The sequence below is a fragment of the Podarcis muralis genome, chromosome 15 (assembly GCF_964188315.1).
Source record: "Podarcis muralis chromosome 15, rPodMur119.hap1.1, whole genome shotgun sequence".
Taxonomy (NCBI): Eukaryota; Metazoa; Chordata; class Lepidosauria; order Squamata; family Lacertidae; genus Podarcis; species Podarcis muralis.
In genome coordinates, this window is record NC_135669.1 from 8,992,763 (window position 1) to 9,006,099 (window position 13,337).

Here is a 13,337-nt window from a genome sequence, read left to right on the forward strand (position 1 = left end):
TCATCACCTCTAGGGCCACTTTAATATCAAGAGCAAATTTGCACCCATTGCTTTTCAGAAACCATCATCTGAACGCAGTCTATGCTTTCATCCAGTAGCAGCTAATTTACTGGATTAGATAGACGGTTCTGTTTTCCTTTGCATCTAGCATAGAATTAGTAGTATCTGGAAGAGATGCTCGTGAGAGCTTGGAGATTCTGTTTGGTGGAATAATTCCAATGGAAAAGAATATTTCACTTTACCAGCTAAAGCATCTCCCAAGGCAGAATGCCAGCTTAAATTATATCCTTTCTATTGCACTCTTCTCAGATTCGTCCATACATGTCTGGGGGCAGATAAGGATAGAAACTGCATCCTGTTGAAATCAGTGTCACAAATCTTATTGACTGGAATTGTCCTTGTGTGTATCTGGACATTTGAGCAGAAATTTAAAAATTGATAATTACCCTCCTTCCCTCCCCCAAACACTTCAAGTAGTTTATTTTTAGTATGAAAGAAACAGAAGGGAATTTATATGTCCGGGAGAAGGGCGGGGAGAGAGATTACATAAAAATGGTTATTGTCAGCTGCCAAGGAGAAAATATTTCATTTGTAGAGCTGGACAGAAAGTGTTCTAGGAAATGCATTCCTTGTGCATTTATTAAGTGCAACTTTCTCTCTTTCTCTTCTCTCTCACTTCCTCTTTTTAGATAAAAAGCCTCTTCACGAAATAAAACCCCAAAGTAAGTTCATTTCTTCTCATGTAACTTTTTAATATCTTACTATAGAATATTTATTTGTAAAAAGAAGAAGAATAGTTGTCGCCAGTGCTTTTTTTCTAACAAAAATGTTTAGGGGTGCTCTCATTTTCCTACTCATATTAAAATACTTCCCCTCAACGAGGCCAAACTTAGATTCACAAAATGTTTAGGGGTATGCGTACCCCTGCGTACCCCCAGGAAAAAAGCACTGGTTGTCACACTCCAGTTTGCATGGCCACCAGCAGGAGGGCACACCAGCTGTGTCATGGTGGCAGAACAGAAGGCAGGTGTTTCTTGGAGGTGGGGGAGAAAGCGGCAGGCGACCCAGACTAGTCACAGAGGAACAGACATGCCAGGCCGCTGCAGGCCCCTAGAAACCACCCTGCTTCGCTGCCGCTGCAGACCCAACACTGATGCAACTCTTTCAGCCTCAGCAGTGTTAGTGGCAACAATGCAGAATGGTGCTGGGGAGCTGCTCCAGCAGGCAAGGGGACATTGAGGTCAAGGAGAAGGTAGCCAAAGGGGTTGGGCAGAACACCAAGGGGCAGGTTTAGCAAGCCTCACCATTCTCTCCTTGTTGCTACTGGAGGCCATGGTTGCTGAGGGAAACTTCCTCCTCCCCATCATGACCTGTTTGCCAATAGTGGTGGTAGTGGCAGAGTGGAAGATAGCGAAAAAGCTTTCTCTTCTTCATTCCCGTCTCGCCCATGAACAGTGGCAGTGACGGTGGGATTGTTGAATCAGGGCAAGTGTTGAAGGGATGGGGTGGTGGAGGAGGATTTTGGGGTGTGCTGTGGGGAATGGGGAAGTTAAAGGACCCCTGGATGGTTAAGTCCAGTCAATGGCGACTATGGGGTCGTGGCACTCATCTTGCATTCAGGTTGAGGAAGCCAGTGCTCGTCCACAGTCAGCTTTCTGGGTCATGTGGCCAGCATGACTAAACCGCTTCTGGTGCAATGGAACACCGTGACAGAAACCAGAGTGCACGGAAACACCGTTTACCTTCCGGCCACAGTGGTACCTTTTTATCTACTTGCACTGGCGTGCTTTCGAACTGCTAGGTTGGCAGGAGCTGGGACAGAGCAACGGGAGCTCACTCCGTTGCGGGGATTCGAACCACCGACCTTCCAATTGGCAAGTCCAAGAGGCTCAGTGGTTTAGACCACAGCGCCATCAACATCCCTACAATGGGAAAGTTATGGGTGAGCTGTGAGGGGATGGGGGGAGTTTGAGGTGAACTGTAGAGAGACTGGCAACAGAGTTGGGGTAGACAGGAATTAGGGGTTAAGGAGCTGTCTGCACCAGACCAGCCTCATTTATCTACTCGTACAAGTTTAGGTAAGTTCTCCCCCCATTAAACAGTGGCTCAGTGGCATTCAAAGGAGAGTTGGGAGCACTTCTGCTCTCTGGAGTGCCTCTCAATGTCCTTTAAAAAGGGTTGGGGCAAGCTGTGAAGGGGTGGTTGGTCAGGCGAGGTGTAAAAGGAGGAAGAGTTGGCCAGGTGTGGGGGAAGGGGAGTTGGCAAAGGGGCTGGCAGGTAGGGGTAGGTGGCATTGGTGCAGTCACAAAGGTCACAGAATATATCTTCCTTTGAAGCAATAACATCAACAGACCTATTCACAACTGCATTCACAGTTACTACTGCCATTGTTGTTGCAACAACATCAAAATCAGAGCTACAAAGTATAACACATTGTAGTTACTTTAAAATGTTGATGAAGAAAACATTTGTGATTCCTCTTTCATTTCTGTAATAATAATTCATTGGACGAAGAATTAAACAATGCACCTTACTGACCAAAAGCCATGTCCCCTCCCTCTGCCCTCATTCTGGGTTTTGTAGCAGAAAATATAGATACTTAACATTTGAGCCTTTAGTAAAATTATATAATGCATTTGTGGGAAGGAAAAGATTTGCCTTAAAAGTTAGAAATGAAGACTTAACAAACGGATCAAAAGCTATGAAATGACTCACATTAATTAAAAAACCAAAAACCAAAAACAACCCACACATAGTTCATATGTTTGTTAATCTAGATGAAGCCTGAGTTCTTAGCACATAATTTTGTTTTGAAAATGTAGATAATATAATTACACTAGATTGGAATGGGTCTTTGCAACTGGCTACCAGCCAGATAGGGGGCCGTGATATAATTGGGACAGGGCAAGGATTTGCACTAGTGTCATGAAGATCTTCTCCCCCCCCCCCATCCCCACCTTTCATTCTGTTCCCCAAATCTGCTCTGATGGGTTGGGACAGGTTTACAGGTTGCACAGGTAGGAGGAAAGAAGGAAAATATTCTGCTGTGCCAAGAGAAATCCCTGCGCTCATGGATCCAGTGACTTAGTGCTGTGTTGAATATAATGCTATACCTGTGGGACCTGGCTTAGTGGATGCACCACATATGTCTTCTTTGTGGAAGGCAAGGCTGAGCAGGTTCAGGTCATGCTAGTTGCATCATGTTCTGAGGAAGAGAAAACAGTTTGTGGCTGCTAGTAGCAGTGGCGTAGCGTGGGTTGTCAGCACCCGTGGCAAGGCAAGTAATTTGCGCCCCCTAACCCGTGGATTTGCGCCCCCTAACCTGTGGATTTGCCCTAACCCCAGATGTTGCGCCCGATGCGGCCGGCCCCCCCTGCACCCCCCACGCTACGCCACTGGCTAGTAGTGTGGCGTCCCTCCTCCGCATGTCAATATCTATTGTGGAGTGAACATTTGGGGGTGGTTTTTTTTTGGCTCCCTGTCTTTCTGTGGAGTGTTTTATTTTTCCATCCCTGTTGACTGCAACTGCAGACTTTTTGTTTAACATTCTGATAGTCCTGGGAGTTGAGACAACAAGGTGTTGTCTATGCACAAATCTCTCTTTTTTATGTAACTGTTGTTTGGGATAGTGGATTGGGCTGCTTCAGGTTGACTTGGGAATTGGTCAGATTCAGTTGAGGGAGCCCTGAAGCACCTTAGGTCAGATCAGGTCCTCCCAGAGTGATCTAGAGCTGTCCAAAGGGGGGCAGTATGGCGATGAGGACAGGGGGATGGAAATAAGGTGTGCGGGCAACTTGATTTCACCTTCTCCCACTCCCCAACTACATGTTTAAAGCCCGGATTAATTGGGATGGGGAGGAAGGAGATGTACATCTCCTCTCCTTCCTCCTAACTGAATGACTGTGCAAGACCCCCAGATTGGTTCAAGGTCCTGGGCTGTATAAAATCAGAGTTGTAGAGTTTGAAGGAACCCCAAGGATTATCTAGTCCAACCCCCTGTAATGCAAAGTGCTGGATCGAACCCTGAATTGGATTGGCCCTTATAATATAGCTCAGTGACTTCTTGCTGAACATTTTGTTATGTGTGCTCTCTCCCCTTATTATACTGTGTTGGCTACAGGGCTATGATATTGCGCCCTGCAACACCCCTACAGGGATGGGGATATGGAAGGAATTTGATTTCAGATTTTAATGCAAATCTTCCTATTTGTGATGCAAAAGACACCTGTCCTTCAAAATTTGCACTTCCCTGAATTGTATGATGCTGTTCTCCAGCCGGATAATGTGTATATTATAGGGTAAAGTATGCATAAAATGAATATATTAGTAAAACCATATAGAAATGCATTAGAGGAAATTGTTTGCAGAAATACATATATTAGGCAAAACTACTTACAAAAAATGTACATTAGGAGATTTGCACTAAGATGCTAACATTTATTTATTTTTAATGAGAACTTTTTTAAAACAACAACAGCAACACTAATTTTGGGTGCCTCAGGGTTCCGTCCTCTCCCCCATGCTTTTTAATATCTATATGAAGCCGCTGGGAGAGATCATCAGGGGGTTTCGGCTGGGTGTTCATCAGTATGCAGATGACACCCAGCTCTACCTCTCCTTTAAATCAGAACCAGTGAAGGCGGTGAAGGTCCTGTGTGAGTGCCTGGAGGCTGTTGGAGGATGGATGGCAGCTAACAGATTGAGATTGAATCCTGACAAGACAGAAGTACTGTTTTCATGGAACTTTGAAGTGTCAGGCATAGCCCTACTGGCTTTAGCCCAAACGTAGCAGAGTTTTCCTGCACAGCGAAGAAGCTAGTTGCGGCAGTAATGACAAGTCAGCTAGACTCAGAATAACTATTTACAGGATTTATTAAAAGGAGAAAATAAAACCAGCAGAGTTTCTGCATACAAAACAAAGCAAAATAAACCCTCTCTTTCTCTCTCTCAAAACCATACACAGCACTTCTACTCCTAACAACACCTCACCACAAACTGAGCTAGCAATCCCTTGATAACAGAGTTGAGTGCTGGTCGTTAACCAATCAGAGTAAGTAGTTTCTAGGTCAAGCAGACCTGGGCTTTCTGCCAAGAGTAAATTGACACCAGCCTGAGTTAATTGTGCGAAGCTAGAATCTGCAAGTTTCCCACGAGAACCAATTAACAGAAACTGAAACTGAAACTGAACACCCCCTCACAGATTCTGCTGAACAATTAACACCAAATACACCTATGTAGAAGATCATTTTTCCAGCAAACCTAAACCCTTGCACATTCGCTTGTTCTTTACCTTTGCCAATGGTTTAGTTAACACATCTGCTACATTTTCTTCACTTGGTACATAAGTACAGGTGATTACATTGTCTTGTACACAGCAACGTACATTTTTGGTATTTTACAGAGATATGTTTGGAACGCGATTTGAAACCCTCTGTTTTACTTAAGGTTATACAAGCTTGATTATCAATGTAAACTTGTACTGGTTCTCCACAATTTACATTTAAATCTGCTAACAAATGCTTGAAATAAATCACCTCGTTGCACAATTCACTCAATGCGGCGTACTCTGATTCCGTTGATGACACACTTACAACGTCTTGCTTGCGAGACCGCCAGCTGATTAAAGCTCCACCGACCATTATAACTAGTCCTGTGACAGATTTTCTATCCGGCAAATTTCCCCAGTCACTATCACAGTAGCAACTCAACATTTCATCCTCTGAAGAATTTAATTGTAACATATAGCCAATTGTCTGTTTGAGATACCTCAGAACTTGTTTTACCCCTTTCCAGGCATTTAGTGTGGGTTTTGAGACCAACCTACTTAATATGCCTACTGCGTAGCTAATATCAGGTCTGGACCACTGTGCTAGATACAATAAACTTCCAATTACAGAGTGATATACATCAGGATGTTCAAATTCAGGACTCTCATCTATATGAAGTGTTTTTATGAAACCTGGATCCATAGGCACCACTGCCCCTTTGCAATCCTGCATCCTGTATGTAGTCAGTAGTTGTTTAACTTTGTTCTGCTGACTAATTAAGCAGCTGCCATCTTGGGCCCAGCACACTTCCAACCCTAGATATGTCCTAACCGGGCCTAAGTCTTTCACTTTGAACTTACTGGACAATTGTTTGGCAAACCTTTTAGTTTGTTTACCCACCTGCAGCCTACAATCTTTGCCCCCTCAGGCGCTGCTACTGGTGTAAAGACCTTGTGCTCATTCAGAGAGGACATCTCTTCCTCCATTGCCTGTTTCCAGCGCTCTGCCTCCTCTTTTGGTAACTTTAACACCTCCTGAAAACTCTTGGGTTCTGCACTTACACTAAACACATTTGCAGTATCTGGAGAAAAACGCACCGGAGGCACTCCTTTGTTTTGTCTTTTAGATCTTCTGGGAGAAAATTTTTCTTCTGACCGACTTTCCTCCTCAGAACTACGACCTCTCTTTTGTTGCTTAGCAACTGGTCTTTGGCTAACTCCACTTTCTTGAGAGCTCTTATCTGAACTTTCCTCCCCCTCAGACTCTGATTCTCTGTGTCTACTTTCAGAGTCATGAAGCTCCTGGGAAGGTTCAAACCAAACCTCAGTATTGGCATGTAGTCTCTCCCAGCCACTATGTTCACAAAAACTGGCATTCCTGGAGATCACAATGCCATTTGTCCCTTCAGCAAAACGGAAACCTTTTCCCAGCTCCTGGTAACCCACAAACACTAACTGTTTGGTCTTAGGATCTCCCTTCTTTCTCATTTGTTTCGGAATTAATACCCAGGCTTTTGATCCAAACACATGCAAATGGTCAATTTTGGGTTTTTTTCTGAAACAATTTAAAGTACGGGGTTGTACCTATTGTTTGATGAAAGAGCCTGTTTTGGAGATAACACGCGGTGAGCATGCTCTCCCCCCAATAAGACATGGGCAAATCAGCATCATCAAGCATGGCAAACATCATATCTTGTAAAGATCTGTTTTTTCGCTCTGCAACGCCATTTTCCTCTGGGGAAAAAACGTTCGTTTTTCTATGCCCAATGCCACGCTTTTGTAACCAATCTTTAAAGGCATTTGACATAAATTCGCCACCTCTGTCCGTCTGAATCCTTTTAAGTTTAATGGACAGAAATCTTTCCACAGATGCCACCCAGCCTTTAAACTTAGTGAACACGTCACCCTTATTCTTCATGGGAAAAACCCAGGAGTAACGCGTGGCGTCATCCACAATTGTTAGTGAAAAGCGCGATCCACCCCTGCTTACAGCAAATGGACCAATTACGTCCATGTGAACCAGCTGTAGCGGTGACTCACTAACTCTGTCACTTCTGGGGTAAGAGACTCTGTGGGTTTTAACCTTTTTACAAACATTACAATCAAGGTACTTGTTACAACTCTTTAAATTACCCCCATCAGCCAATTCAGACATTTTTAGTACACTTTTCCAGCAAGCATGCCCCATTTTCCTATGCAATAAGTGCACACAGTTGTCATGTATAGCTTTGTTATTCACTGCAGGCTGAGATTTACTGACTACTGCTGCAACTTGAGATCCTGCTTTAAGCCAAAACAAGCCTCCCTCTGACTTAGCAGTGCCTAAAATCTCACCAGCCTTCTTAATAATGCAACTGTCTCCTTCAAAATGCACTTTAAACCCAGCTTTTAGCAAACAATCTACAGACATCAGATTGCTCCTTAACGAAGGCACACAAAGTACATTTTGCAGGCATTCACGAAGACAAGGAACAAAAACTGCACCCCCCGAAATCACTTCGGAAGTACTTCCGTCTGCTAGAGCCACCTGGCTGCGCTGTGCTGAGTTCTTGGAAACAAACAATTCATCTGAATTCACAATGTGGCGAGATGCTCCCGAATCGACCACCCAGACCGCTTGTTTCTCATCAGCAATCTTGACCTCGCCGGTCACCAGCTGAGCCGACTGTTTTCGTTTGAAGAATTTCTTTTTTCGCTGCTGCTGCTGCTGATCTCGTCTCTGCTCCTGCACCGGCAACTGAGACTTGACCAACTCCGGACATTGTCGTTTTAGATGCGCTGAAGACCCACATCGGAAACAACGCCTAACAGCAAACGCTGACTTCTCACCGGCACGCTGCTCTTGCTTCACCTCTGGTACGGCATGAGAACTCCTTTCAAACCGCCCACCTGTAGAAGCCTCTGCAGCCAACGACCTTTCTTGCCTCTTCTGCCATTCTTCAATCAAACGCCCAGTAACGTAACTGACTGATAAATCACGCTCCTGCATGCCTTCTAGAGACAAAACTAAATTATCCCAGCTTTCCGGGAGAGAACTCAAAATAATAGCCACCTTCTCCTGCTGGTCTAACGCACAGTCTCTTTCCTGTAGCGCTGCAAACTTTAACTGTAAACTGTGTAGGTGTTCCTGCATTGTAACCCCAGGCTGTAACATTGCCTTGTACAATGCCTTGCGAATGAACAGCTTGGATACCGCTGTCTCACGCACATGGAGTTCTTTAAGTGCTTGCCACACACCTCTAGCTGTCTTGATTCCCCTCACATACGGCAACTGGGAATCTTCCAGCCCCAAGACAATTGTGGCCCTTGCTCTTTGGTCGTTATCGAGGTCTTCATCATCAGGCTTCGCAGGAAACTTACTCACCACTTGCCAGAGACGATCCCTCTGCAGCACTGCCTGCATGCGTTCTGACCACAGCAAGTAATTAGAGTCATTCAGACGCTCAAAAGCCATCTGAACTGGTTGTGAGGCCATCTTGAGAGCGATGTCCCTGGAACCCGGAACCAGCTACTCACGACCACCGAGAGAGAGAACAGGAACCACAGCACCCAGCACTCACACGCTGCAGCTGTTGTCCTTGTGTCCACTGCGTCACCAGCTCACCACGGTCAGGAACCAGCCAGAGTCCATCTGCTGCACCAGCAGGAACAACAACTTCTGGAACTACTGGAACCAACGCCGTTGATGCTGACACCACCGCAACTCAGGCTGGCAGCACAATGCCCATAACCTCATGGAACTTTGGAGTGTCAGGCATAGCCCTATTGGCTTTAGCCCAAACGTAGCAGAGTTTTCCTGCACAGCGAAGAAGCTAGTTGCGGCAGTAATGACAAGTCAGCTAGACTCAGAATAACTATTTACAGGATTTATTAAAAGGAGAAAATAAAACCAGCAGAGTTTCTGCATACAAAACAAAGCAAAATAAACCCTCTCTTTCTCTCTCTCTCAAAACCGTACACAGCACTTCTACTCCTAACAACACCTCACTTCAAACTGAGCTAGCAAACCCTTGATAACAGAATTGAGTGCTGGTCGTTAACCAATCAGAGTAAGTAGTTTCTAGGTCAAGCAGACCTGGGCTTTCTGCCAAGAGTAAATTGACACCAGCCTGAGTTAATTGTGCGAAGCTAGAATCTGCAAGTTTCCCACGAGAACCAATTAACAGAAACTGAAACTGAAACTGAACATGTTTTTGGGGGACAGAGGGTGGGCGGGGGTGGGGGATTCCCTGGTCCTGAATGGGGTAACTGTGCCCCTGAAGGACCAGGTGTGCAGCCTGGGAGTCATTTTGGACTCACAGCTGTCCATGGAGGCACAGGTTAATTCTGTGTCCAGGGCAGCTGTTTACCAGCTCCATCTGGTACGCAGGCTGAGACCCTACCTGCCCGCGGACTGTCTTGCCAGAGTGGTGCATGCTCTAGCTATCTCCCGCTTGGACTACTGCAACGCGCTCTACGTGGGGCTACCTTTGAAGGTTACCCGGAAACTGCAATTAATCCAGAATGCGGCAGCTAGACTGGTGACTGGGAGTGGCTGCCGGGACCAGATAACACCAGTTCTGAGAGATCTGCATTGGCTCCCAGTACGTTTCCGAGCACAATTCAAAGTGTTGGTGCTGACCTTTAAAGCCCTAAACGGCCTCGGTCCTGTATACCTGAAGGAGTGTCTCCACCCCCATCGTTCAGCCCGGACACTGAGATCCAGTCCTTCTGACGGTTCCCTCATTGCGAGAAGTAAGGTTACAGGGAACCAGGCAGAGAGCCTTCTCGGTAGTGGCGCCTGCCCTGTGGAACGCCCTCCCAGCAGATGTCAAAGCAATAAACAACTATTTTACTTTTAAAAGACAACTGAAGGCAGCCCTCTTTAGGGAAGTTTTTAATGTCTCATGCTGTACTGTTTTTAATATTCAGCTGGAAGCTGCCCAGAGTGGCTGGGGAAACCCAGCCAGATGGGCAGGGTATACATAATAAATTATTATTATTATTATGCAGAAATGTGGAAAACTGGACTGCAAAAATGAAGAACTGAAAAAAACCTGAAGCCATGCTTGTTTAAGGTGGCATGATGTTCCCTTAGCGCAGATGGGACCCTCATTTCATTCCTTGTGCTCCTCACTGGGTTGTTCCTTTAAATAGCTTAATAAAATGAGATATGTTTACGTTTTAGATCCTAATGAACTTGAATGGGATTTGAACAGCCAAGAGCAGACACTTTTTCTGCTGGGAATATGCCTCTGGTGGTGCTCTATCTTAGTTGTTGTGCTAAAGCCAAGGAAAAGGTGGGGTGGACGTTAAAGTGTTTCATCATTACCTTGGATGTTTAGGGAAGTTTCCAGTTGTTAGACTATAATACACTTGGCAGTCCAGCAGCACCTAAAATTGTCAGGCTGGCTGCTGTGCTTTTGTTTATTCTCTCCTCATCTCCTGTTTCACGATTGGATCCTTAAAGTGGGCTAGCCAAACTGCTGAGGTCGATTATAGTGCCTTTTAGTACCTTGGGGAATGAAACTCTTTATTTTAAATTGCGAGATTAGAGATGTGTTATATAAATGCCCCTCGTTGCTTGCTATTGAATGGAACAGGCATTAAGTTTAAGACCACATGAATCATCATTGATGTAAAATCAAAGTCAATTATTAAGATAATTGAGAAGCAACCAATTGTGGTAAATAGCCTTATATATAACTCTCTGTTTGGGAACTGTGTTTCTCGCATGTGTGGACTTCTCCACAAACAAGCAAACGGAGGGTTGAAGAAAGAAGTAGATTGCAGTGGCTTGCTGTTTTAGTAGCAGGTGGCGAGGAGGAGAGACGAACAGAAATTGTGATTGTTGGTTTCTGCTAGGAAATGTACAGCAAAGCAGAGGAGATGAGTGGCCTGCACAGATTGTGCAAAATTTTAGTATAAATTAGATAATTAAATCAATTACGATTCCTAATACATTAGATCGAAATGTTTCATTTTGTGTTTCTTCGCTTCTTAAATTCTCTTCAGGTTTTTAATGGAACTTAATAATGGTTAGTGGAAACTTCATTACCGTAAAATGTATTTTGATAGATGTTGGCCAAGTTGGAAGCACAGACCCTCCAAGTGTCTCTATTTTCCAGGGAAAGTCTCAGATATACAGAAGCCACCCCGATTTCTGATTTGATCCCAGAATGTCCCGGTTTTTCTTAGGATGTCCCTGTTTTCATTGGAGAAATGTTGAAGGATATGGACTTATCCGACCCCCGAGCCGTCTGAAGGCAATCCTGTATAGGGAAGGTTTTTTTAATGTTTAATGTTGTACTGTGCCCCAGAGTGCTGGGGCAACCCAATAAGACAGGCATAGGCAAACTCGGCCCTCCAGATGTTTTGGGACTACAACTCCCATCATCCCTAGCTAACAGGACCAGTGGTCAGGGGTGATGGGAGCTGTAGTCCCAAAAACATCTGGAGGGCCAAGTTTTCCTATGCCTGCAATAAGTTGTATGGGTTATAAATAGTAAGATTATCATTGTGGAACAGGATGTCCCTATTTTCATCAAAGAAATGTTGGAAGAACAATGCCTTGGCTCAGACATAACACCAAATTGTGCTTTGGGGAATATGTGCCCCAGGCTTCAGACTTGCACGCTCCATCATCCTTCTTCTATGAGCCAGCTGCCTCTCTGCTCTCCTGGTTTGAGACAAAGCAAATATGGCAAACTTTGGCATGCATCTGCCAGGTTTCTGATCCTAGTTTACACAGCAAACACAGGCCAAAGTTTGTCAGATCATGCAAAATGGGCATATGATCTGCCTCCAGCCAAGAAAGGAGGGAATTGCCATGTCCCAGTACAAGAGGGACACAGCACAAAATCATGAACCAGACTATGCTGTTGTGGTTCTTCCCAGTGTGAACCCCATAAAATATCTGATCTTCTCTGTATCAGAAAAACACAGATCATGAGATAACTTGCAAACTAGGCAGTAGAACTTGATAAAGCCACCTTACTGAAGCTGAGGTGATTTTATGTTAAAGTTTTATTGGGTTTACCTAAAGATGTATTGTCTTCCAGGGTGAGTTTAAAGACAGATGCTTGCATATTAAAAGTCAAATTTATAAAATATTGTTGTTGTACTGGCCTAAGAGGTAAAATATGTGTGTTAATAATTTATAATGTAATATAATATGATATTTGTGTTGCCCAGGTTATGACTGAACATCGCTTTTACTAAACCCAATTGATGTCAGTGAGCACACAGAAAAATATGATCAGAAAAATATGATTCGATGACGCAGCTTTGGAAAGATATTCAACCTTAGCCTATTAGTCTATATGGGCATCTGTTTTATGCTTTGGGCTTGTTTTATTGTTCCACACCTTCTAACAATAGTTTCCTGGTTCAGATGAAATGGGAAACTATGGTTTGATTGTAGTTTGTGTGAAGGGAGAAGTAAAAGGAGTTCTGTGCATGAGCAAAGAAATGTTTGTGCTTATCTCAGTGACCATCTGAGCTGCCTCAGTGTTTAAAACTTGTAGTTTATACTCTGCATTTTTTTTTTTAAAAAAAATCTGTATTGGATATTTTGCAAAGGTTTTTGGCCAAAAGCCCTTCCCTAGTTAGGAGGTCTTCTAACAGCCTTGTGCATACTGCCTTGAGTTTAAGGATGGAAGATATGCATGATATAAATATACCAAAATAAGATACAACTCTTTAAAAAATAAAACCCATCTGGTCTAAAGTAAGTACAGAAAACAATACACACACATTGCTAGCATTATGCTTCCTTTACTTTCCACTCTTCCATCAGAGGGAGGTTTGTGTGTGTGTGTGTGTGTGTTTAGTTTTGTTTGAAACAATGTTAAAATGAATGTTTCATCAACATTTGGCATTTTTGGAACAAATAAGACTGTTTTGAAATGGAAGAATAATTCTTAATCTTCCCACAAGCATTTCCCAGCATGATTCAATTGGGATCAAATGAAGAGCAGGGGTCTTTTCCTAAAGATGGTGAAATTTTGAAGTTAACCTCTTGGGCCCCACAGAAAACCAAAGAGAAATGCATTATCATCAGGTTCATCTGACCCTCTTATTACAGCCCTTT

General features: G+C 44.0%; 1 protein-coding gene across 5 annotated transcripts in view; it reads left to right on the plus strand.

The window, feature by feature from the left end:
- The window catches only part of UNC5D (unc-5 netrin receptor D), a 422,213-nt gene that overhangs the window by 319,312 nt on the left and 89,564 nt on the right, over nt 1-13,337 (plus strand). For 3 of the 5 annotated variants that reach the window (XM_028707671.2, XM_028707674.2, XM_028707673.2), the window contains one exon: nt 690-722. The exons of the other annotated variants lie outside the window; for them this stretch is intronic. In XM_028707671.2, the coding sequence (XP_028563504.2) occupies nt 690-722 (33 nt within the window). The remainder of the gene's footprint in view (nt 1-689; nt 723-13,337) is intronic. 5 annotated transcript variants of the gene reach the window in all.